The 26,437-nt window shown below is 42.7% G+C and overlaps 2 protein-coding genes across 2 annotated transcripts in view; one reads left to right on the top strand and one right to left on the bottom strand.

Annotated features, from left to right (window-relative positions):
* Positions 1–258: 258 nt before the first annotated feature.
* aoc1 (amine oxidase copper containing 1) lies at positions 259–6,142 on the bottom strand. Its single transcript, XM_071902531.1, has 4 exons — positions 4,606–6,142; positions 3,348–3,636; positions 2,571–2,703; positions 259–528 (listed from the first exon to the last, which is right to left on the bottom strand). The coding sequence occupies exons 1-4, from the start codon at positions 6,140–6,142 to the stop codon at positions 259–261; spliced, it is 2,229 nt and encodes a 742-aa protein (XP_071758632.1).
* A 4,469-nt stretch (positions 6,143–10,611) lies between these two features.
* sspo (SCO-spondin) overlaps positions 10,612–26,437 on the top strand; it is a 93,593-nt gene continuing 77,767 nt past the window's right edge. The window contains exons 1-18 of the mRNA XM_078291505.1: positions 10,612–10,664; positions 11,498–11,707; positions 13,732–13,814; positions 13,898–14,068; positions 14,974–15,197; positions 15,822–15,924; positions 16,440–16,598; positions 16,915–17,000; positions 17,402–17,527; positions 18,482–18,638; positions 19,652–19,904; positions 20,086–20,227; positions 20,511–20,670; positions 21,229–21,401; positions 21,788–22,006; positions 22,200–22,365; positions 23,125–23,407; positions 26,143–26,353. Coding sequence (XP_078147631.1) covers positions 10,612–10,664; positions 11,498–11,707; positions 13,732–13,814; positions 13,898–14,068; positions 14,974–15,197; positions 15,822–15,924; positions 16,440–16,598; positions 16,915–17,000; positions 17,402–17,527; positions 18,482–18,638; positions 19,652–19,904; positions 20,086–20,227; positions 20,511–20,670; positions 21,229–21,401; positions 21,788–22,006; positions 22,200–22,365; positions 23,125–23,407; positions 26,143–26,353 — 2,979 coding nt within the window. The remainder of the gene's footprint in view (positions 10,665–11,497; positions 11,708–13,731; positions 13,815–13,897; positions 14,069–14,973; positions 15,198–15,821; positions 15,925–16,439; positions 16,599–16,914; positions 17,001–17,401; positions 17,528–18,481; positions 18,639–19,651; positions 19,905–20,085; positions 20,228–20,510; positions 20,671–21,228; positions 21,402–21,787; positions 22,007–22,199; positions 22,366–23,124; positions 23,408–26,142; positions 26,354–26,437) is intronic.

Here is a 26,437-nt window from a genome sequence, read left to right as displayed (position 1 = left end):
TACTTCCATAAACCAGGGATGGGTTAAATTCTCGTGAATGGATTAAAATAAAAATATTAATATTGAAAAATGTTGGCAATGAGAAGGTTGACATAACCAAAGCATTAGACATAACTGAGAATAAATCTTTTACCATTGGTACTGTAAATGATTTGCCGTTGTTATTAGTAGACTAAATGGACCAAAGATGACATTGTGCTAAAATCTTTTTGGGAAACCCAGCTCAGATCAGGTCAACACTACTGTATAAAAACAGTCCTAGACTCCTGCATAAGTGCCATTGTAGAAGAAGGGCTTGTCTGTTACACAGTGACCTACGACCTCTGGTGTCCATCTCTGAATCTGGGGCTTGCCATCCTGGCCCGGTCGGACAATGACTGTGCTTTTGGATGCCAGTGAAGGGTCCTCGTCAAAGAAGTTGAAGGGTCGAAGGAAGAAGCCCACTGAATTGCCGGGTGTTGCCGTGTTTGGGATATCTTCTGCGTGAGGCACGTGCAGGAAGCCTACTGTCACCCAGGCGACCAGGTCCTACACACAGGAGAGCAAACATTACATTAGCATTTTTACATTTCGGCACATAGTAGGTGATTTTATCTGCTCATGATAAGTGCAAATGGTAGAAAAAGTCAAGAGAGTTACCATGATTGTGAGTTACCTAGTATCAGCAAGGCAACCAGAGCTGAGAGACTGATTCTTTTGGGAGGTGCCCACTTTAAACCCAATGACCTAACCACCCTCAACCACATCCCCCTTCCCTCTAATGTCTGAGCCACGTTTCTAGGTGTGCATCCGAAGTAGCGCAAGTGAAAGTTACATCAGATGAGGTCTACTGGTAGCTAAACCGTAACTCGGTTGAAATGTTGTTGGTAGAGCAAGAATATTGAACTTTGAGTTTTGAAGTTGAATCCTTGTCCAGCACCAGTGAAGGTGGATGTGCATACCGTAAATCCTCTAATAGTGGCCTGTAGTCAATTAAAAGCTGGGTCTCCGATAATGGCTGGGGGCGTGGTCGACACGAACAAATAAAGGCCAGCCTCAAATACAGGCCGGGGGAAAAAACAAATGAAACTAAACTAGGTCAAAACCTAGTATATGGCTGGACCGTGTCCGTCTCCTCTCTCCGCCACTGTCCTCTCCACCGCGCCCACGGCCCGCATTGATCCTCCCGATCCAAGCCCCGGACGCCCGGTGACGCATCGGCGTCGGGACCCCCGCCGAAATCTCGGCCGGATCACCGGGAACACATCAGCGCCCAGGTTCAGTTAGCTTCAGTTAGCTTCAGCTTACATGCAAACAACGGTGGATAACTCCTGGTGCCTGTTTGTAACTGTAGTTTGTAGTAACGTACAAGTGCCACAAGATGGCTCGGCCGGCGGAAGTCTCTGGAGCATGCCGTCGTCGATTACCGTAATTATCGTAATGCATTGCAGTAACAAAAAAACGTCTACCTAACGTACCCCAACAGAAGCAGATCAGAAAACAAGGAGGCTTCGTACTAAAATATGAGCAAATATACTTATCAAACAGAGGGAATTAGAAATAAAGGCCTGTCTCTAATATAAGCCTGCTTCCAAAAAAGGCCTGGTACCCTCTGCAGTTGAGGTAAATAAAGGCCCGGGCCAATATTAGAGGATTTACGGTATACATAAACTTTGGTTTACTCATTATTCATAGTCTTCCATTATATCACCACATATCCATCTTGCTAGACAAAAACCATGTGATTGTGATCAAAGAACTGGCGATTGTAATTAAAGTATTGCTACAGCCAGTGAACTGTTTGTGGCAGTACTCCATTCTGGTAGGAAATGCATGCCACATCATCAGAAGACTATGCTTAGAACATATGATCCCAGAAGTGGAGGTCATAAAGGGATAGCTGGGCTTTTAGTCCCGTCTGATTTATCATGAATTCAGTGTTATTTCATTCCAGAAAAATAAACACTTCCTTCATTGTTTTTTGGTCAAGGGTCAAGGAAACTAAAAGCCATGTGTTCAACAAAAAATGTTAAATTGGAATAATGTTCTGAAGTAGACTAACTGTGGACTGGACTGTTTTTGATTTTTCAGAGGAATGAGCCCAATTGAGTTCCACTGGCATTGTGGACAACAGTCAACGATTTTGTCTCTAAAATGCACAAGTGTTTCTGGATGGACCCTATAGGATTTGCACCTCATGGTGAAAACAGACTTTTTAATATCCTGAACTATCCTGAACCACCCACTTACAATTAACCTCTGCATTATCTTCTGGGCACATTTGTTAATATGGTGGTTCATTGCTTGATGTAAACTTTACATATTATAGAGCCACTCTTATAGGTTGCATGTTTGCTTAGAGTCCCTGCCTGAATTAAAATGTATCTCTTGGCTGGGAGGGATTCTTTTTGGTTGACTTTTGGGGACCCAGACTTTCATCTTCCACAAGCATATTACTCATATATTATCTTACACATTTGTGTGTTTTTACGTGAGCATGTGTGTTAAACATGAATAGGAGATGTCTGTGCATGTGTGTGCATGTGAACATGCTCATGTGTCAATATATTTGTCTGTTACAAAAGGTGTACCTGGTTGACTATATCTTCATTGTTGCGGATGTAGTCCTCGAAGGACACCACAGGTTCCCAGGGATCGTTCTGGGTGTAAATGCTACTGCTGGTGGCCTCACTGTCTTTATGCCGAGTCACAGCCAGAGGGTATCTGCAGAGAGACAGTCCATCAGCAAATCAGTCAGTCAAATCATCTGTCATTATGATAGGCGACAGGCAAAGGATACATACAGAGAAACAATGCATTAATCCATCAGTCAGTCTATGTGATTTATGAAAGGTTCACTGCCAGAGAGCAGAGAATAATGGATCAAAATCGCTTCGTTAGTCACTGTGATAGTGGGCCTTTGTTGACTTAGCTATGGCAAACAGAAGTTTTGCTCATTTGCTGAACTCTTACAGAGCTTGTTCTTGTATTAGGCTTTATTTCATTCTACATTATTAAAATAGTGATCTCCTGCTAGGTGTCAAGGGACATCTGCAGTTTTCCTGGAGCAACTTAAAGAGCATATCAGTCAAATCAAATGCAGTCTTTTGGGGGGTTTTATTATGCATACAGTACATAAAATTGATGCATCGACAAGTCCTGTCTCGGCAAGATAATGCCTTTATATAATTTATATGTTGGTTAAATATTGTATACATTTTATAGGTTAGAGTGACTTTTTGGTGTTTTTTTTGTTCTTCTGGTATTTTTATGCTATGTTATTTCTGCTATATAGAATATTCTATATAATATACATTGTATGTCATACATGCTTTCTGGCCCAATATGAGGGAAAAATATTTTATTACCTGGACCAACTGATGCCATTTTCCTCTCTCCAACCTCTCGGCAGCACACTGTGGGCGTGGGAGTTGAACTGAATACGGTAACCCTTTTCATGCCCCCACTTATTTTTCTCATTGGGGTTGTAAAAGTGCACGTAGCGGGGGAACTTTTTGCCAAAGCGGAAGGCAGCAGAACGCTCCGTCTCGTGCTGTGTCCTGTGGAGTTTGGATTGGACAATAGAATTCTTCGGGCTCCAGGGATTGGTGAAGTTGACATATTTCAGATCCATCGACTCAAAGCTGTTCCCTCGACCTGAGTCACAGTAGAGGCAAAGAGTATTCAGCAGAAGTTGGTTGTCAAGTTTTAAGCAGTTTCTTGAAATGTTTACAATTTCCATTGCTTTTCAGTTTTCAGTTGTTTGTCAGTTCTCTAAAAATTCAATCAAGCAAGTAAATTTTCTTAATTCAAAATCACCTTACATCCAGTCTATAATGAAATGATTGAGAATTATTATTGTAGATCTCAGATTCAATTTACATTTTTAATTGAATGAATTGAAAGTGAATGTACCCTAACCCTGTTCTCTAATCCCTTTAATTTGACCTCTTATATCATATCAAGGTTAGGATTATTGCTCAGACATGACAGACAAGTTTTACAAGACTGAGATAAGTCATTAACTTATTATGCATAGCACAGTTTAGGCTAATTGCCTTAAGCATACAATTTCAACAACACATTCTTTCTGATATGATGTGCCAACACCTGCTCTGTTATGATGGGCCAAAGTCCAGTAAGCCATCTTATCTACACTTCCATCAAAAAAAGAGTGTGGTTTTGTGCTTTCCTTTACCCTAACACTTAGATTAGTTGTTTTATTTTGACATTTTTTAAGATAACACCAAAAACACACACAATAGATTACTGGATTGTAGTTTATAAGATAATTAGAGTAGTCTCGCCACTTCCCTTTAAACATCCCATTGGAAATACATTTGTGACCTATATTGTCTTATCCTTGATAGTTTTTGAAATTAAGGTGTTCGATATGGTTTCCACTGAGGAATAACATGAAAATAAGGTGTCTGATATGGTTTCCACTGAGGAATAACATGAAAATAAGGTGTCTGATACGGTTTCCACTGAGGAATAACATGTTGCATATATTGCTTTCTCTGAAGTATATAGTCAATCAATCAAAAGAATTAGTATAATTACAATTGAATAGTTATTGTATTAGATTACACCTAAGCAACCAGGTGGTTGTACAGTACTACTCACCAGCAATATCCAGGTCCACTTTATAATGGATGAGGTGTGTGTGCAGGTTGCCAAGCACATAGTTATACACTTTGGTGCCATAGTTTAGGCCATTAGGTGTAAAGAAAGTGGCGTGGATGTATCCGGTGGCGCTGACCTTTGACTCCATCACCCCATTCTGGTAGAAGTGGAAGTCCCAGATGTAATCATAGTTGTAAACTGTTGAGGTCGTCCGTACCACCAGCACAGTATTCTCCAGCCCCCCCCAGAAGTTGTATCCCCCCTGGAAGTTTGAATTGAAATGCCTTCTGAGAGGCATCCCTGTGGTCATCTCAAAAATACACAGCGCGTTTTTGTAGCGCACAGGTTTGTCTGTGTCGTAATAGTGGTACAGGTCCACAAAGGTAGCAATTTCTGGGCAGTCGATGCCAGGCGCTAGCTCGTAGGTTGAGGTGCCCATTGCCCAGCCAGCATCCATGTACTTGGTTTGCATGGCAGCAGGTGTATCACCAGCGTAGAAGGCAATAGCTTCTTGGAGGCTGATCTCATAGGCGATCCTTTCTCCATTAAAACGAAGGTCAAAGATTTGAAGACCAGCAGATGAACGCACACGGTAGGCAAAAGACCATCCGGCATATTCAACAAAGTTGCGGTCAATGTGATAGCGAGGTCCCTGAGGCTCCACCAGCTTCGGCCCATGGATGTCTGTGGGAGTGTTGCTGTGACCACGGGGAATGTAGGTGGAGTAGAGGTCATTATCGTCGTGGTCGGGTAACTTGGCCTTCTCCACGTCCCCCGCTTCATATTTTTCCACCAGCTCCTCCACGCTATCAAAGTACTGGCTGTTGTACCAGATCTTCTCAACTTCCCACTTTTCTGGATCCAGGTCTCGGTGGTTGACCAGTACCTCAAATCCCACTGGGTGGATGAAATAGCCCTCCACAAATTTCTGCAGCATTATCCAGCTTCTCCTCTCACCTGGACCCACCCCACGGGGGGCTATGTCTGAGAATGTCAGGCAGCGGTCAGTGCAATTTGTAAAGGAAAACCCTCCTGTTGTCTCAAACAGGAGCTTGTGAGCCTTGGTTGAAATTTTCTCTAGGATTGCGACAATGTGATCATATTCTGTAGCACAAATCGGCCGCGACTCAAACAGGATGGGCTTATCCCCCTTGAAGTTCTTGACTTCGTGGGACTTGGGAGATGGCAGAGGACTGACGATGTATTCAGTGATGTTGGGCTTGGTCTGGTTCCCGAACTGGACCACCACTCGGGCCTGGCGTGGGGGTTTGGCCTGTCCGCGGTCCAGGGCCCTCAGGGCTTCGTGCTTCCTTGGCAGGTGGAGTTCCATCACGAGGATGCTATTCTTCTTCAGGGTCTTGCTGCGAGCATTGGTCAGTCCCAGCTCTGGAAGACCATGAAGGTAGGCCCGGACAGCTTTCATCTCACGAACTGTGAGGTCAGCAAACATGGGGGCACCATGATGAGCCCAGTCTCGTTTTCCTGAGGCACCACAACCAGCCAAGGAGACCAGTAGCAGAGGATAGAGAAGCCTCATGGCTGCGTTTGCTGAAATACAATGAAAAAAAATATTCAGCATGGATTTAGTGCTGTGGAGAAGGAGAAAAACCCCTATGCACAGGCCACGCTTCACTTGAGTGAATTCACTCAAGTTCACTTGAGTGACCATAGAATGTATAAATTGTGCTCAATTGTGCTCACTTGTAAGTAGCAAGTTGCAGAAAGAAGAGCTCTGATTCTACTTCTCCACAGTTCACAACATCCACACTCTACATCAAATAAGAAAGTATGGACTATACAATTCATATCAAATGTTTTTAAGTCTGTTCCTCAGATTTGCTTCCCTGTCATAACCTGAAGAGTCAAAGTGTATTTTATCTCCTTCACTAGAGCTGAGTATTCCAAGGGAAACATTTTGCCTACCCTTCTTTCTCTTGTACTCATCACAGCTGGAAAAGCAATCCTTCTCCCTCCCCTTTTTACCCTATTCGCTTTTAATATAACAATCTCTCCTCTACTTCTCCACAGGGGGACAAACAGTATGCATCGCCCTCTGGTACACTGGGGGACTCACAGCCAACATTGTCCTTTCCTCTGGTCTCTGTTTATCGTCCGACCCTGTTTACGTCGCACACTTATCATGTCTACGCCACGTTATGTTGCACTCTTAACCAGCCCATCATGTCTATTTGACACTTCTCATCAAATCCTCGCGCTAATTTGAATTTGTCACACACTTTGGCATTCACTTAATTTGATTTTATAGCATGCTTACATAACAGCATTTATGTAATAATGTTGTGATACATGATGTACTGCAAGACTTTTGAGTAATTCCATACTTCCCTGAGAAATGCCTCTCTGTATCTGCAGCAAAGAAACAGACCAAGCTACTGTACCTGTGGTATGCACTTCAAAAACTTAAGTATCCTCCTGCTGCAAGCCCTTTGTGAAACAAGGTTGCTTTGTCCGATGCAGCTCCAACCCAGCTGTACAGTACTCCTGCCTGCGATGGAATAAAAGTGTCGTATGGAAACAGGAAACAATGTGCTGCTGCTTGTATTTAACCTCCTCCTTTGCAGAGGCGGAGGGTGATTGGCCAACAATGGGTTGTAAATATGATGAAATGACAGGTACTCTTTATAGATAATTAATCCTGCAGATTGGGCTTCAGGTTAAGCAATGCAATTTATTTGGAAACGCTGGAGAAGTGTAGTGCTGTAATTCATGGAATAGGTCAAATATTTATCCTGTCTTGGGACAGGCATTGAATTAAGTGGAATTGATGTAAAGCTGAAAGCCTTTCAATTAAAGATCATCATGTAAGATGCTGCCTTTTGAATCCATATGATTAGCTTGTTATAAAGATAATTTGCATGTATGGATTACTAATATTTTAAGGGTCCTGCAGAGATCTAATTTCTTATTTTTATTTATTTATTTTTTTTACTGGAAATGAGACCTGATATTGTTTCCCTTGGTAGGCAGTATAAATGATCTTGGAATCAAACCACTGAAAATGCACTACAAAATGAATAGAAATGTATGCATGTGAAGAATTTCGCCATCATCTGATTCAGTGTTCTCTTTAATGATGCATGCAGCATTAAGAGAAGTACACAGCAGGAATGGTGCAGTTCTCTGACAGGTTTTTCTTTAAGTTTTTTCTGAAAGGAGTTTCTTTAACAAGGCCAAACATCTAGACAAAGCATTGTCTCATGATACACACCACTGTCACAAGAAATGTACAGCGCTTGGCATTAACACTTTTATGAGCATGCCTAAACAACAAAACTCAACTTTTTGTCATTAGTTTCAAATGTGATCACATGAGGACACAAGATGGATGGACACGTGATGGACTGATCAATACTCTAAACACATATACTAAACCTAAAGCAAAGACATACAATGGCACTTCAGTGAGAAAATACATTGTTCCTGCACCTAACTCCCAATTACTCTGTTGGAGCTGCTCAGTGGCTAGATCAGCAGCAGAACACTGGATGCAGTGTGGTGCTGAAGTTCTTTTTTTTTTTTTTTTCCTCTTTCATAATAGTGTTGTAGAGGACAGTAGATTTTGATTGATGTTTCACAACTTGCAATAAATCTATTGCGGCAAGGATGAACTTTACCCTTTAATTTCCTTTAAGTGCAGTAGCCAATTTCATATGATATGTAAAAAGGTGTCAAAGCTTTCAGCACTTGAGGTGTGGAATGAACTACAGTAGCTTACAACTATTACTTCATACTCCAGTATTTTAATAATCTGATTGACATTCCTACTATAATATGTTGGGTAACTTCTTCTAGTTATATATTATTAATCTGAATATATGGAGGTAAGAATTAGCAAAAAGTGATATCAAAATCTTGGTTGAGAATATCACATGCAATGTCTCTTGGCGCCCACAGTACAGTATGTGAGTATAGTATGTGTGTGAGTATCAATTGTGAAACTCTTCAAGTTGCTGTTTATTGTTCTTGGAAAATAAAGTCTTTATGATATCTGATTAGGACAGAAGTGTTCTTACCTCATGTTCAGACAGGACGTGAGGTGAAATTTTGGCTCACTTTACTTGCACGGGTTTGATCGCTTGAAACAAGCAAGTGAAATTCGAAGGGAAAGCCGCCAGGGCTATCGTCACAGCCATTATAATTAATAGTTTTGGTTGACATCTTTATTGACTTCTTTTTGTAAAGATGAAGCATGATGAGACAATGTAGATTACTTTCTTCAAAATTATATGTTTATATTCTGTCTTCTCTGGGGAATGTAGCTGTTATAAACTTATTGTGCAGATGTCATTAGTCTGTTATTGGTCACAAATACCCAATAGAAAATTTACCCTCTGTAAATACTAGCTGGGGGAGAAATTTACAGGTACCTTGAGTCCTGCTTGAAGCTGATTGGCTTTTGCTTTATTGTGTCAGTTGTATTTCTTGTGTATTACCTTCCCGCCTCAAATCTCGCTGGCTAGAGCAGAGTTGCGTCAATCTCCCTCCATATGACTCCTTCCATTGATTTTGCATGTAAGCACCTTTTATTTATTTGTTTTGTGTTCTGAATGTAAGGTTAATATTGTGATTATATATATTGTACATTATATTTTTTTCTCCACTGCTTTCTTTCCCCTGCACCTCTCACTCTCTCTCTATTCCCTGTGTCTCTCTCACTCCCCTCCCTCTCCCTGCTTCCCATAAATGGTGAAGCAATGGTGAACCAACAGAGTGATTCAACTCTTCGCAATCCCTATTAAGATCCAAAGTGTCTCCACGGCTGAAAAAAATCAAAGGAGATGTCAATAATGACACAGGATTTTGCTTATACCGAAAAAGCAAACCCTTGTGACGACAGTGGCACCTCCTTCCTTCTCCTCCTAGCTCTGGCCAAGGTGTACTGTGGTGACAGCTGTGTTTGAGCCTCCTCGCTCCTGGGTCAGGAGGTCAGACGTAGGATATTGGTGAGTCTGAAAGCCTTCGGTCCCCGTGTCTATTGACACGCTTCATTGAATAAACGCCCCCGTCATCCTTCCCGAAACGCCTCTCTTTATAGGATTAAGCTCTGACAAACATCTCTTTATCCTGCGGGTGAGGCTCTGTGCCCCCCCACCACCCACACACACACACACTCATCGCCACTCATCCCTCCACCCCCCTTAGAGGCCTCCTCACCTACAGTGTCCTGTACTGTTTGATGGGGCGAGGTCAGAGGATGTGTCCGTCACAGGTCCGGTGGCCAATGCCTGCCTTCCCAGCTGTGACCTTGGCACTTTCATCCAATGGCAGTGGCTTCAGATGGTACTGTACATCCCAGGAGTCACCCCCCGCGTTTAAAACCCTGCACCAGGGGCACCCGTCCCCCCATAAGGCAACACATCACTTCACTGAGGACCATATCACAACCAGACAGAACGAAAAAGAAAAACAGTAAAAGGAAAAGGAGACTAAAGACACAAAACGTTTTGACATATTTGACATATCGAGTAACAAGCCAAGGAATTTCTCTTTCCAAAAGCACTTCTAAGGTAAGTGTACCTTTTCTTAATTGCAGTGGCAAGATGGAGTGGAAAAAAATGTGTGGAGAAATTGGGACATTCAATAAGTATCAGTTTGGTAAATGCTTCTGGCACATACAGTACAGAAGACTCAATGAAGACATTACTAATCGATATTCTAATTGGTTATATAAGGCCCTCTTATTATGCTGTAATCTCATTTAGTATAGTTAATTGTTATCAGTATTGAAGAATGTTTACAAATCAGGTGCCAATTACCCCGAATACCCCGAATAAAAGCAACATTCATCATTTAAAATCAATGGTACAGTGTTGAATTAGAAAATATGAATATAAAATTGTAATGATCTGTATTCATGCGTTATGGAGGAGCTATAACGTATTAGAAATGAATATAATGTCTTATTTAAGTAAAGAGTTAAATTTTAACCTTTTTCTTCCAGGAATTTTACTCCAGGAATTACTTAAATATTCTAGAGAGAAGACCATGGAGGCTCTACTACTGTCTCTGCTTGGACTGCGGATGGTGATGGGAATGGGGTGTGTATGCCATGGACTGGGCTGTATTTAATGGCATTTTTTAGACAGTATACAGGAGAGAGAGAGACAGGGAAGATGGGAAAGAGAGAAGGGAGATGAGATGCGACAAAGGTCATGAGCTGGTTTCAGACCCACAATGTTATGAGTATGTGGTACAGGATACACTGTAGACCGCTGAGCCAACAGGATGCCGCTTGAAGTGGAATCAGTGAAAAAGTGGTACTGGTGCATCTCCTAATACTACCCTGGATTTCTTTTCAAGTGATGGGAATTGAGTGTGACGTACATGCACTGGTGTGTTCAAAGTACTTCAGTGGGGCAAGGAATAAGATTATGCTAGTTCTTTATTTCATGCTAATATGCTATTCAATTATAGAAAAATGTTTATTATAGAAGAATATTTATGCATAATAGTGGATTAACAGTGAAAAGGCTTTCCTATGCGAGAATCACAACAGTAAATACAGTTATTTCTAAGGGATTTCTATTATTGTTACATTTTAATGCAACTTGTGAACATGGTGTATAAAGATATTTCACCAATACTGTTTCTTTTATTAAATGCTTTTTATTTAGTTGTATCCTGTTTTACAATATACAGGTACTATGTGCGACGTACTATTGCGCTAACTGCCGCTAAATAGGTTTTTGTTAAATTAGATTTTAATTTGTTGTTGAGTCTATATTTTTGTATTCTTTATTATGACAGTTGTTGTCCTGCTATGTGTCTTGAGCGTCTTCATGCAAGTACCTTAGTGCATTGCAATAAACTTGAACTTGTACTTGAAGCAATATAGAGGAACTTAAATTTATTTTGTTGAATCCTGCTCCAGACACTGGTGTGAACACACTGTGGAGGAGAGAGTGGAACGAGTCCTGTCCCCCCGTCTGCAGCTTGAAGTGAGCTGTTCTGAGGTGTACCAGTTTAACACCCAGGGCTGGAGGCTGGATGTGGACAGGATGCGCGCCAAGCATGGGGGGGATGATGGCATCGCACTCTACTACAAGCAACAGGGTCCCAAGGCATCCTGCTTCTTGTACAAGTAAGTGATCAGTTGATCAACTGTTCATCTGTTGAAGTGTTTCAAAAAGAAAATCTCTGAAGGGAGAAGTCACAATCTCACTAGTACTTAGTTCACCCAATGTTGAAGTTTATGTTGACCTAGCCATGTCCCACTGGCTGATTGATAAGAGGTATAGCTGTAAGAAGTATAGCTTGTTTCCCTTTATTCATTATGACATTTTGTAGTACACGGACTACACTTAAGACAGTGGACTGAAAACACACTTTGTAAATAAGAAAGTGAGTTCATGAAAGTCTGGACAGTATAATGGAATTGATGTTTTTAGCTCCAAATATGGACTCTGAACTGAATGTATTTGCAGGTGTTTATTCCTTGTTCAATATGATGAGTATGAGTAGTTTAACTTTAGTTTAACTTTTAACATCTTTGATTAACCTCAGTGACTGGCTGACTTTCTTCGCTCATGCACGAGGCACGCACACAAACTTGGTTTCTAACATGTCATTGTCATGATTGTTACTCATCCATCCATCCATCCATCCAACTTCATCCATCTCCTCCTGGGGGAGCTCAAGGGGCTCCCAGGCCAGCTGGGTGATGGAGCCCCTCCAAAGGCAGGCACCCAGAGGTCAGCCTTACCAGATGCCCGAACCACCTCAGCTGACTCCTCTCAATGTGGAGGAGCAGTGACTTGACTCTGACGTCCTCCGGAGGGGAAGGCAGGACCGCTCAGGTTGTTCTCAGTAGGGGAAAATTGCTGACTTTGACTGGGGATATTGGATGGGACAATTTGAGGAACTCCTAAATCTAACAGACATGTTGCTCTGTTCAGGAGGCAGTGTGCTGGAAGATTCTAGGAGCGTCTGAGCCCGTCTACTTGGCAGAGGTCTCTGGGCTAATTACAAAGCTCTACAGTGGCAAGGATACACAGGTGGATGAGATCCGTCCTGAAATGCTGAAGGCTCTGCATATTGTTGAGTGCTGTGGTTGAGATGGCTCTTGAATATTGGAGGATCACACTGCTCAGCCTCCCCCGGAAATCCTATGCCAAACTGCTGGAAAGGAGGCTCTAGCTGTTAGTCGAGCCTCAGATTCAGGAGGAACAATGCGGATTTAGTTCTAGTTGTGGAACAGTGGACCAGCGTTTTACCCTTTCACAGATAATCGAGGGGTCATGGGAGTTTGCTAATCCTGTCTACATGTGGTGGATTTGGAAAAGGGCCGTGTTCCTGAGGTATCCTGTGGAAGGTGCTCTGGGAATATGGAGTGCTGGGGCTGCTGCTGCAGACCATTCAGTTCTTATACACAGAGTGAGAGCTGTCTTTGCATTCTTGGCATTAAGTCAAGCTTGTTTGACTGTGAATCAGAAATGCAGAATTATATTTTCCCTCTTCACACCCCATAAGCCCTGTAGGTTCCTTTGGCTCTTCCAGCACATGTTCTTTTCTTATGTCTGATGCACTCATTATTTTTTTTACAGGTTCCATGGAAATGCCTAAACTAAATTAAGCTAAAACTAAGCAATGGCAAAAGTTGAGTTTAATTCACTTTTATATCTATTCGTCAAATTTATATTCAGTATTCAGAATATCAGTAGGGTTAGGTCAGCACTTGGTTGCAGATCAAGGTTGGGCCAAACCCCCCAGTGGCCTGTATTTGATATAACTTAGCAAGGGGAATTGTGGGGAAGGTGGTGGGCAAAAATACAAGCAAACGGAAGTGTAGTGGTGCATAGTTGTTGACATATCCAAACAGGGATTGTAATCATTGGATGGTTGTAGATTGGATGTGACTAATTCTTCTGCTGGGATTTGAAAATAGGCTTGAAGAGCCTAAATGTAAATTTAAATGTGCACCGTAGGGTAGAATGTGTGAGTGTCTCCTCCTGAACTTCAGTAATAAATGTCATTCAACACCAACTTTGGTTGGTATAATAAAGGAAACATAGCTTGTGTGTTAAGGAAGGAATGACCCTTTACTGTGACTAGTTTGACAATATATAAATACAATGTGTTTTCACCTGATTTGTCTGTCCACCTCAGACCCCCAGAGATGGAGAGCCAGAAGGTGAATAAGACAGTGAGGGGGTGCTGTGAGGGCTGGGGAGGACCTCGCTGCTCACAGGGTAAGGACAAGGAACCAACAAGTAACAGGTTCATTAGAACAAACCCTTTTGCTCACCCCATCTCTCTGTCCTCTCCCTCCCAGGTGTGGGTGTACGTGGCCAGTGTTACTCTACATGGAGTTGTGAGGAGTTTCCTGGAGTCCATAACTCCTCCCTGATGCCTATGGAGCAATGCTGCAGCGGCCTTTGGGGTCTAAGCTGGAGGAACGCCTCTGACCAGACCTGCTTGTCTTGTACCTACACTCTCCTGCCTGGTCAGAGAACATGCATGCACAAATGCACGCAAATGCACATATATATACACACACACATACACACACACACACACACACACACACACATTTTGTAAGAAGTACAATTAAATATTTGACATGGATTTCAAATAAATTAGAAATAAATTAATACATTTTAGTCCACTGGGGAAAAGGTTTTGTATTTGCATTTCAATTAACCAAAGAATGACATATTAGCATTGTTAGCATTTCTCATTTAAACCAATGGGTCCAAGCCACAGGCTATGCTAGCTTGCAGGTAGTTCTAGCGATTTGTTTGTATATGGATAATAATAGACAATATAGTAGAAGGACAAATGTATAACCTTTTCCCATAATGTGATGAAGAGCGAGAGTTTTATCTTACCTCTTATACTCCACAACCATATAAAGACTTAAATTCTCCGGAGAGTTTGCCTGAGCCCAAAACATTCAAAGTAGGTGGTCTATGCTGAGTACTTGGCTTTTGGTGCTGGACTTTCCACAGAAATGTCTTAAATGATACAAAGGGTAGTGTTTTCCAAGATTGAGAAGTCATTTGAAGAACAGGCTTGACACAGAGAACCTGTTGTTTAGACTGTTAAATTGGAGTGTATATTTATCTAACTATTTATCTTTGATCCTCTCTTTCCGCTATGTATATCTCTCTTTCTCTCAAAATCTTTCTAACTCTCTCTACCTCTCTCCCTCTCTTCCTTTCTCTTCCCTCTGGAGTCCCAGTTGTCCCTTTTAGTCTATGGGGGTGTCTGTAGCTGCTACCTGCATGCATTTATGGGGGAAATGTGAACATGAGCTTGTTTATTGAAGAAGTTCCATGATTCCATATGAGAACATCCCCATGAGGGCTTTGAATGACACACATTATCACTCCCTCCTCTTGTCTCCAGACTCCCAGTCATCCCCTCTGGTGCGTGGGGGTCTGCTGGGCAGCGTCAGGGACCCCCAGGGCTCAGCCACTTGCATGACCTGGGGTGGGACCCACTACCGCACTTTTGACAGGAAGCACTTCCACTTCCAGGGCAGCTGCACTTACCTGCTGGCCTCATCTACTGATGGGACCTGGGCTGTCTACATCAGTACGGTCTGCGATGGAAGAGGAGACTGCAGTAAGGTATTATGCGCGCCATATTGCTGTAGTTCCCTAGAGCTAAGAAGCTAACCCTAACCCTCCCTAACATCACTTTGGTGAAATGCCAGACATTCTAAAACGCAACTGGAACAGAATCCTAATGCTGCATTCATATTGTGGCAGTACTGTAGATAGAAAACCGGATGAATGATGGTAAACTCCTTCAAACATTCCCTTTTACCCTTGGTGAAGTGGTGAAGACAAACCGGACGTTGCAAAATCTAGCAAAATGGACATAAACACTTACATTTGAGCAGCTGCTTGTCTCCTCTTCCAGCGAAGATAAAACAGTGATTAATCAAAAGCTGTCTTCTACTAATTGACCATTTTGGAGTCTTTGGAGTCTTATTTAATCAATTACTCAAAATATAACCTATTACACATGAACAGTCACACAGTACTATTTCACAGGTCAGATTTATTGTTTCAGTCGATGAATGTCTTGTCTTTCAAAATCACCTCGGCAGCAAAAAGACGTCTATAGTCGTCTTTTGTATTTTGTAGTTTGCTGTTGCAGTTGACTGACATCCTGCGATGCCACCTGGTATGTGTGTATACATGTATACATGCATATTTATATATATGTAAATGGTCTTCCCCTTTCAGGCTCTGAGGATGATGCTGGGTCTAGACCTGGTTTCAGTTCACCACAGGAACTTAACGCTGAACAACCTCCCAGTCCCACATGGAGAACCACTCTTCCAAAATGGTACTTACTGTTAGCTGCCAGTAAACCTCTCACTTAGTTTCATTTTGAGTGTGGTATTTTTCTTAACCTGGCAACGTTGTCAGCAACATCCCACCACATGGAGAGCCACGCTTCCAAAATGGAAACTTACTGTCAGCTGTCATTAAATCTCTAATTTAATGGATACAACCCTCCAGATGCTCTTGTTACTTCATGCTTGCATCCAATTCTCCTTGTTTACAATTATGAAACACAGGCATCTGACTATTGCACACTTATAGTTCACTGAAACGTGCACTCAGATCATAGTTTTTAACCTTAATTTAACCAAGTAGTCCAATTAAAATGAAAAATCTATTTTTTAATAAAAAAAAGAAGTAGTTCCTAAGTAATTGGTTATTTAAATTTGAGTCTTTGCCTTTAGTGGAACCATCATGAGTCACATTTTCTCCAAACTGTTAATTGACCCTAAAAAAACTCAAGTCCAGTGGACTTTTGCTACAGTACAGCTCTTACTGAATGCTCACTTTATCTAGGAGTGAGTGTCCATTGGCTGGGGGACTTTGTGTTTGTGGAGAGCGGCCTGGGGGTGAGGGTGAAGTTTGACCTGGGCAACACAGTCTACCTGACACTGACCGCTGAACACCTGGCTGCCACCAGGGGGCTCTGTGGAGTCTACAACAATAACGCAGATGGTGAGGGAAGCACACACATGCATGCTCACACATGCACACACACGCACACAAACACACACACACGCACGCACACACACACACACATAGTCACCATATAGTCTCCTATTGTTTCTTTCATTCTTGGACAAGGGCTATTGTACTCATCATGACTAGACTTGAGACCATTTTTTTCTGTTCTCAGACTCAAGCTGATTTTTACTCCATCTTCTTCTGGGTTAGGTTTAATTTGCCACTACTGTGTTGAAGTGCTGTGCTGTGCACATCTGCACAAACCTTTGCTATGCAGCATTAAACTGTTTGTTTCTTGGCTCCACAGATGATTTCACCACAATGAGTGGAACTGTGTCCCAGTATGCTGCCAGCTTTGGCAATTCATGGAGGGTTCCTGACCAGCAGAATGAGGTACTGCGCTGAATGGATTGAATGAGCAGTTCTTTTCTTTTGCAACATATTATTGTATATAACCACTATTATATACTATATACTTAATGTTTGCGCCCTCGCTAGTCGCAGTGCCAATGGTGTTGCAGTAATAGGTGGAACATATTACAAGTCTAGTATGTGATTGGACACTGATGATGAAAATTCAGCTGCAACCAACAAACAAGGAACCCAGGCAAATGTGGTCAACATCGGCTGAATTGATTGAAGATGAATTGATTTCCAGCAGCTAGTTTTACCAGTTGTCTGTGCTGTGAATGCACTGTTAGAGTTCTGTTGTATTTCAATCTAATGGCAGATGACATTTACAGTACATGATGCATCCTGGGTAATTGACTCTCTCCGTCTTCTGTTTCCCTCAGGTCTGCAGTGATGCTGCTGAGCTCGGTCACAGCTGTGATGTGTCAGGAGATGTCGGCCTACGTAGGCAGGCAGAGTCTGTGTGTCACCGACTACTAGAAAGCCCCTTCACACATTGCCACCTCCGGGTCAGACACCTTTGATACTCATCATATTCACATGACATTACCAATGTTTTCCACCTCTTTTACATTCGCTGCAATTTATTCTTTTACTTTCACTTGATGTCACCCCTCCCACCCCCCATCCCCCAACCCACGAGTAGGTATTTGGATTAATTCAGTTGATGACTCAAAATCGTGTAAATGAAAGTATCCCACAATGCACTGCCCTAACCACTAATCAGTGGCTGTGGTAATAGTTTGGCCAGCAACAAAATAGTGTATAATGTTAGATATAATATCTTAGTACAGGAAGCTATACTTAAATAGAGTATGTAGCCTATCCTTGACAACTGCACTGTTGTATGAGCACACACAAAATAATGAGGTGCTTTTGGAAAGCCATGCTCGCTGTAGGCTGTAAATTGAAAGCTGCTAAAAGTAAATCATTTACCAGGTCTCCATTCTCAGTGCATCGCTGGGGAAATTGGTGTGAGCCAGCTCTATAAAGCCTTGATAATCTCTTTAAGAGCAATGCCATGTAATGACTGCAAGGACAAGATTAAGCAACAGCTGAACTTCAGTGGCGGAATTAAGATACTAGTTCTTTTATTTATTTATTTATTTATTTATTTATTCAAGCTCTATTAGCATTTCCTATATCCTTTTCAACTCCCTCAGGCATTATCACACACTGGAATGAATGAATGAATGGCATCATAAAATTCTGGTTAATAAGTTATGATTTCACATATAGCTGTATCTGTATAGTCTACATCTATCTAGCTTTACTTGTGACCCATTACTGGTGGTGTGATGTACTCCTGAACCCTTTTACATTACGATTGTGTTGAGACGAGATTGTTTTAACTTTGTTGCACTGATTATATGCTATCCTATTATTTTTAAAAGCTATTTGAGCCAGGTTTGCTGTTGAATACTTAAAAAGTGGTAAGTTTCTTATCTGTTTCTGTTGTTCAGGTGGACCCGGCAGCCTACATAGACACCTGTCTATACTTGTACTGTAGCTTGGGTCCCAAAGAGAGGGAGGGGGCAGTGTGTGACACCTTGGCCAGCTACGCCCGAGAGTGTGCCCAGCAACACGTCATAATAATCTGGAGGACAGCCACCCTCTGTGGTAAAGAAGTCACCTTTTGGCATCCTGGTGGCTCAGTGGTTGAAGGGCTTTGAACCTGTGATGTTGTGGTTCAGAATCAGGCTCATAACCTTGGTCACATGTCATCCCGCTCTCTTCCTCTGTAAAAAAGCAGTCTGTAATCTAACATAAACAACACTTCCCCTCAACAAAAAGACCTTTCAAGCCCTAAGTCGCCAGTTTAAGTAGTAGTTACTTGCCTTTTCCTGCAACACTTTATGTGACATAATCATATATACTTAGGGTAATAACGCCTCTAATTTTCTCAGTATCTCATCTCTCTGTCTTATGCTGTGTTCACATTGTGGCCCTAAAAAAACAAAAACGGGAGTCAGTCAAGCACAACAGCACATTGCCTTCTTGATGCAATGTGATTTTGATAAACAAGAAGTTCAACTTTTCAATCCACATTGATACAATAAAAATCAGTCCATTGAATAGTGGTCTGTTATTGTTCATTTTCAATATGTTGTTTCATTTCAAAATGTCAAATGATATTTTCCAGTAATATTAAACATGATCCCCACTGTAAATGAATTGGAACCGCCAATCCAAACCAAAATTTGGCATCATTCCGTCTTTTTCTCCTAGACTCCAAAATGGTCAGTCAGAAGAAGAAAACTCTTGATTGTTCACTACTTTATTTTGGTTGGAAGAGGAAACAAGAAGAGCAGGTGCACACACAGTTAGAGGTACATCCATTTTGCTAGAATTTGCAACATCTGGTTTGTTTTCACCACCCAGTAGAAGATAAGTTGGGAAAATTCAACTTTTGTCAAGTTCTAGTAGTAGTTGTGGTTGGCAGTGTTGAGGGAGTTTACCATCAATCTCCTATTGAAAACAATGAACAGTTTACCGCCTACCGTATACTGCCACAATGCAAATTCAGCACAAGTGTCTGTCTTTCTTCCTCTCACTCACTCTGTTTCATTAATTTTCATCATATCTCTCCTGTCTCACCAACTTCTCCCTTTCTCTCCCCCTCTCCTCCCCAGGTCGCGTCTGTCCCAGAGGTCAGGTATTTTCGGACTGTGTGTCCTCCTGTCCCCCCAGCTGTACGTCTCCCCAAACCCCCGGGCCTGCTGCAGCCTTGGGCCAGTGCAGGGAGGAGTGTGTGGGCGGCTGTGAGTGTCCGCCGGGCCTCTACCTTCACCAGGGACTCTGTCTGAAAAGGGATGATTGTCCTTGTTTCCATCGCAGACACACCTACCAGTCAGGGGACACGATACAGCAGATGTGCAACACCTGGTGAGTGTGTGTGTGCACACATGTGAGAAAGCGTGTGTAATGTTTCTACATCACATCCCCTTCCTTTCCTGCCTCTCCCCTCTCTCTCCCTCTGTATCCTTCTCTCTATCTACCCCTCTCTCCCATTTCCTTCCGTCTCTCTCTGACTTTCCATCCTTCCAATGCTTTTTCGCCCCCCCAGTGTGTGCAGAGCAGGCCAGTGGCAGTGTACAGGGGAGAGGTGCGCTGCCCAGTGCAGCCTAATGGGGGCACTACAGGTCACCACCTTTGACAGGAAGAGGTATTCACTGCAGGGAGGAGACTGTCCCTTCACTGCTGTGGAGGTGAGACATAAAGATACACACACACACACACACACACACACACACACACATATATACAGACAAAGACAGATTCTATTGACATAAGTGTAATCTAAATGTATGGGTTTTTTTTCAATGCAGCAGCCATTATTGTGTGCATTGTGAGATGTTTTTTCAATGTGTGTGTTTGGTTGAGTGTGTGTGTGTGTGTGTGTGTGTGTATATGCTTGCTTGTACGTGCATATTTGCTTGTGTGTGTGACACCCCATTTTCCCCTGTGCATACATGTTATGTGTGTGTTCAGGACTTTGTTGACAGGAAGCTGGTGGTCAGTGTGCGCTGTGGGGAGTGTATAACAGGTGGAGGTGGAGGAAGAGGAGGAGGAAGAGGAGGAGGAGGTTTAGGTTGTCTAAAGGAGATGTCAGTCACAGTGCTCCGCACCACAGTCACCATCACTGACACTGGTGAGTGGTAGACTCTGGCCATCTGTAATTGCAGGGTACAGGTGATTTGAGAGCGATGCTACAGTCTCTATACACGCCTGCATTACAAAGGTATTCATCCATTTTATAGTCTGACAGTAGGGACATGAGTGAACATGACTAACATCAAGACACGATAGCAAGAATATAAAATATGTATTTGTTCTCTAACAGTTTAAGTATATGTGGTTTGGTTGGTATGGTATGTAGTTTGGTATGTTGATACCCTTTAATTCAATCCATTTGTTTTTCCTTTGGTTTTTTTGCCCTCTCCCTTTCACCATCACTGTGTTATATAAACAAAGGGAAGACAGGAATTAAAGCAATACCTTGACAATTTAAATTTTAGGTTTTTCTTTTGTTTTTCCTTTCTAGGACTTCCTTGTGAAAAAGCATTTAAGTTAATAAATTAAGCAAAAAGCAGCTTGCCAGCATTGCTAACATAACTAGTGGAAAAATGTCCATTCCACTGTATGAATCCTACATTTTGAAGCTTTTTACTAACTTTTGATTGCTTCAATTTGATCTTGTTACTCCCAGGCACAGTGACACTGAACGGCCAGAGGGAGGTGTTGCCCGTGGTGACGGGGGACCTGGTTGTGCGTAGGGCCTCCTCCTCCTTCCTCCTCGTCCAGACGTTTGGGGCACAGCTGCTCTGGCACCTAGATGGACCCTTGGCCTTCATCACCTTGCAACCTGGCTTCACAAGCAAGGTGACCCTCACACTTCATATGGTCCTTTCACTTGCACCATTGTGAGTCCTGAACTGAACTACAGGGGATGTGCTCGTGCCCATTGGCTCTCCATTGAACCAAACCAGATTTTAGCAAACAGGGATGTACTTGCACCATTTTGACTCCCCAATTATGCTGAACCGAATTTAACTAGAGGGGATGCAAAATGGCCACAAATGGAAACTCTAAGATCAAACGAAAGCAAAGGAGTGATAATTACTGATATGACAGTCACAACAGAAATTTTAGAAACATTTCAACTAGCAATGCTGAAATGGAATTTAGTGTTTGCAATTGTTCCTGTCTTGTGGTTAGTTTTTCTGGAGCACTGCATCACATCTGTGTGTGTACATCCTGTATTCAAGGTGCGCGGTCTGTGTGGTACGTTGACATGGAACCAGCTTGATGACTTCACCACCCCAGAAGGAGACGTGGAGAACAGTGTGTCGTCCTTTGCTGCCAAGTTCACTACAGAGCGCTGTCTTCTGCCTCACGGAGCCCCGCCTGACCCCTGCACCACATACACCCAGCGGAGACACTATGCAGACAGCGTGTGCTCCGTCATACACAGCTCCGTCTTCCAGGTTGGTGTGTGTGTGGGATGTGTTCATGTATGCTCTAATATTCAATAGCCTGGGCAATGTACTTATGCTACACTATACTCCTTATACTATTACTATCTTAGGAGTCGTCTCTCTGTCTCTCTCTCTCACTCACACACACACTCTCGTACTCTCCTTCTCCTCCTCTCTCTTCCATCTCTCTGTTTTTTTTTAGGCATGTCACGATGTGGTGGAGAGGGAACCCTATCTGCGTCTATGTCTGTCTGAGGTTTGCGGCTGTGCCCCGCAGAAGGCCTGCCACTGCACCGTCCTCACCGCCTACGCCCGACACTGTGCCCAGGAGGGCGTGGCCATCCACTGGCGCAACCACACCCTTTGCCGTAAGTAGGGAGGCTATTGGCTTACTGGTTTATTAGGATGAACATTCGTGGTTACCATGGTAACAGCTACTCTACCTGGAGGTTGCATTGAGGTGCAGCAATTGCTTGGGTGGACTACGAATCAGTCAACTCCTGTTCGTTTGTTTTCAGACACCATTGATCGGATTATGATTAGCCAACAAGGGGGTGGGGGTGACATATTTGTTACTGATTGGCTGTAAGGGGGGCTGCGTCATTCGTGGGGGATGACATGTTTACTGCTCTCTTGTTTATTAGTTAGATGAGATTAGATTAGATGAAGCTATAATGATCCCTGTGGGGAAATTGTGTCGCCTCACAGATAATGGGGTGGGGGTGGGTGAGGTTTGGTTTCAGTGCTTTTTGATGTCTCAAAATTGACCTTGTCACTCTCAGGAGCAGTGAAACAAGATTACCCGGTTATAGTTATACACATCCCTAGGCATTAAGAGTCTAGCCTTACATCTAATGGTGTTTGTGTGTTGTTAGTTGTTTGAACAGTATTGGCAACGGTAGACTTACATGTTAAAGAAGCCAAAGAGTTACAGAAGATTGCTTGAACTAAGCTGATCCCAGGTGTGGATGTATGTAAAGTAATGTATGTAAGTGTGAAGTAGGTCATTCCTGAGATTTTTTAATTTATTCAGCCATCTGTCTCTGTGTACATTTTTTTTTTTACTTTTACGAAAACTAGCATAATGATTTTCACACATCCTCTCCTCCCCTCTCCTCTTTCCCCAGCGGTCCAGTGTTCGGGGGGTCAGGTGTACCAGGAGTGTGGCCGTGCATGTGGGGGTTCCTGTTCAGACCTGCGGCAGGGCTGGAGCTGCGATGATGATGGTGGTGGTGGTGGTGGTGGTGGTGGTGGAGGGGGCATTAGGAGTTGTGTCCCAGGTTGCCAGTGCCCTCCAGGACTAGTACAGGACCACCAGGGCCAGTGTGTGCCCATCACTATGTGCCCCTGTGTGCAAGGAGACAAGACATACCAGCCTGGTGCTATTGTTCAGAGCAACTGCAACACCTGGTATGCACTGATGTAACGAACTTATCCTTTCAGATATTTGTCTTGGTATGCAACTCAGAATTTATTAATACATTTAGAAGACCTTTGGATCACCTTGATGAGTCTGACCACTAGTTAATGTGTCTTGGCGTGATCAGAGAATAAAAGTCACACTGAAAAGACAAGTGTAATCAAAGCATAATTGAAACCTTGATGCTTCCTAAATGTTATTCGGTACTTCATTTGGTTCTTGATGGCAGAATTTCACTCAATTTAACACTGAAATATTTCACAACTTAAAGTGACAATTTAGCATCACTGCAGAGAGGCAGTACTTTCCAAACTAGGGACAGCAGACATGCTTAATCTGTAGACGGGAAGACAAAGAGATGGTAGAGATAACTACAAGCACCTCATGACCCAGTTGTGTAGATAATATTTTTATAGCACATCATAAAACAGCCCTTACTCCTTTATGGCAGCAACTGAGTGCTGCTTTTATCATGTGGAGGTATTGATAAAGAATCAGAGTGAGTCAGCAAGTTTTCTCCTTTGTCAGAAGAACACAGCTTTGATGTAGCTACAATATAAAGTTGGCACAGTTTCTTAAACTGTTGGTCCCGTTGACTCTTATTCTCTGATCACATTAACTAATCTACTTAGTTTAGGTCCCATGCTGAAAAAAGTCTATAAATCCCTGGAATAGAGAGTTTTGTTTAGCTATGGTCTGCCAACCACTAACATTTATTTCCCAAGAAAGAAACCTCTATAACCTGTGACTTGTTTGTTACCTTTATATTATATCCTGTTTATCACAACCTGTCTACCATACACTACTGATGGGTTTGGTTCATAAACAGAGTTTGGGCCTTGTTACAGAGTTAATAGAGAGCTGGGGTTTCCAAATACCATTCTCCATTTATTCTTTGCTTAAATAAGAAACCTGCCCTGTTTGTTTCAAGAGCTTACGTGTTTTTTTTCTTCCTGTGAGAGAGTGTGTGAGGTCACTATCAAACCTCAGTGATGGGTTCAAGTGCATGTGATGTCTTAGTACCAACGTAGGCATTATAGATGTGACACCTTTTAGGCCTACTTTATGTTTAATGTACTACTCCTGGTCTGTTGTAATTAGATAGGTGAAAGATCATTTGTTAATCATTAGTGGTTGCATTGCTCATTCAGTACTGGCAAAGCATTTGCTACACTGTTTTTCCAGATAAACTTCAGCTGTTGCACTAGCTTAACAAAATCTTGCCATGGCTTTGAGTGTAATGTTTGTTCATTTGAATGATTGAAACTCCAATTTATTATTTGAGAGTAGTTTCTCCCCAGTGAGTCCCTGGTGGTGTAAGAGCTCTGATGAAATCACTCTATGTTCCTGCTCCCTCGTGCCACAGGATAGGTTGATTTCATTGCATCTTTTCACCACATGACAGCAGTGATCATTTCTCTCTGGGCCTGTGTCGGTTGGTTACAGCTTTGACCGAGTCACAGCACGGTAGCAGTAATAGTAGAAGGTTGATTCAATGTGTGTGTGTGTGTGTGTGTGTGTGTGTCTCTGTGTTGTTTTTGTATGTGTGTGTGTGTGTGTGTGTGTGAGCTGTACTTGTGACTTTGATTCAACTCCTCATTGGCACAGGGTTGTAACTGCTGAGATCTAACTGTACCGCATTGACCATTGACCTGATTAATTGCCGTGTGGAAATCTGCCATTTGGATTAGATAGTTACATTGATATGAAATATGATGTACATCCGTTCACCTTGACTGACACAGTGCACAAGGGTTTGTCTTTCATCCCAGTAGAGTGCTTTTACCCTCTTTTACCCTTTTAATCTCTTAGCACATTTTGTTGCTGCCTCATTAAGTTTTACAGCTTTTTTTTAGAGTATAATAATAATAAAGTGATACTTTATTGATCCCTAGGAAATTCTCTTTCCGCTTGCCATTCTCTAAAGAGGAGGTCGCCCGGTCAGCAGCAGCCCTGGAGCTGGTAGGGACTCAGTGTTTTGCTCAAGGACACTTCAGCAGGGCAGATGCTTGCTGACATGGGGCTTGAACTGAGATCATCCAGTTGAAGGATGGTCTCTGTAACCACTAGGCCATCCTGCCGCCACCAGTCTGCTCATTCCTCCAGTTTGTGATATTTATTGGTTCAGGATTCTTTGTTGTAGAACATGATGGTCAATAAATGGAGAGAGGAGTGTGTAACTCATTTTACCATTTATATGCTCCTATAGTCAGACCCTTGCTGGGTTTGTGCAGAGTGTGCACACATTTCAAAGCAGTGGCTTTTGGCTGTATCAGTGAGTTTTACACCTGTCTGAATGCTTTTTTGTGACCAGTCAGTCACCTCTACAGTCATAAAGATAAACACACAAACAGACTTCTTTCTCTTCCTACTATCACCTAGCCGTCTTATCATCCCTCCTTATCGCTTTATCTCTGTCTTTCGTTTTTTTCCCCATTATTTTCTGTTCTCTCACTCAATTCTTTCATCTTCCACGCGAAGTGTCATTCCCTCATTTTCGGTCATTACCTCTCTTTCATTACTTTGCCCACTTTGCTGCCTTTACTCACATTTCCAAAATCCCCTTAACATCTACCCTCCCTCTTTTCACATCCTATTACTCTATCATTCTGTCCCTCTCTCCACCACTCTTCCTCTGAGTCACTGTGTAGATTATAAAGAAAATAGCATAAAATGAAACAAACTAAATATTGTAATTCTGCTCCTCCTCCTCTTCCCTTCACAGCGTGTGTGAGCAGGGGCTGTTAAACTGCACAGCGGAACGCTGCGAGGAGGTGAACCAGTGTCCCGGCTCCCTGGTCTACTCCCCTCGCTCCTGCCTCCTCACCTGCTCCAGCCTGGACCCCCCCGGCCAGCAGCAGGGGCCCGTCACCCCCCAGTCGGGCTGCCGAGAGCCCCTGTCCGGCTGCGTCTGTCCCCAGGGCACCGTGCTACTGGTGGGTGAAAGCCCAAGTCCAGTTTATTAAATACACCTTTTTGGGGATATGAAGTGATGAGATTATAGACTCCAAAATCATCCA

The sequence above is a fragment of the Centroberyx gerrardi genome, chromosome 22 (genome assembly GCF_048128805.1).
Source record: "Centroberyx gerrardi isolate f3 chromosome 22, fCenGer3.hap1.cur.20231027, whole genome shotgun sequence".
NCBI lineage: Eukaryota > Metazoa > Chordata > Actinopteri > Beryciformes > Berycidae > Centroberyx > Centroberyx gerrardi.
This window is presented reverse-complemented; position numbering and strand designations above follow the sequence as displayed.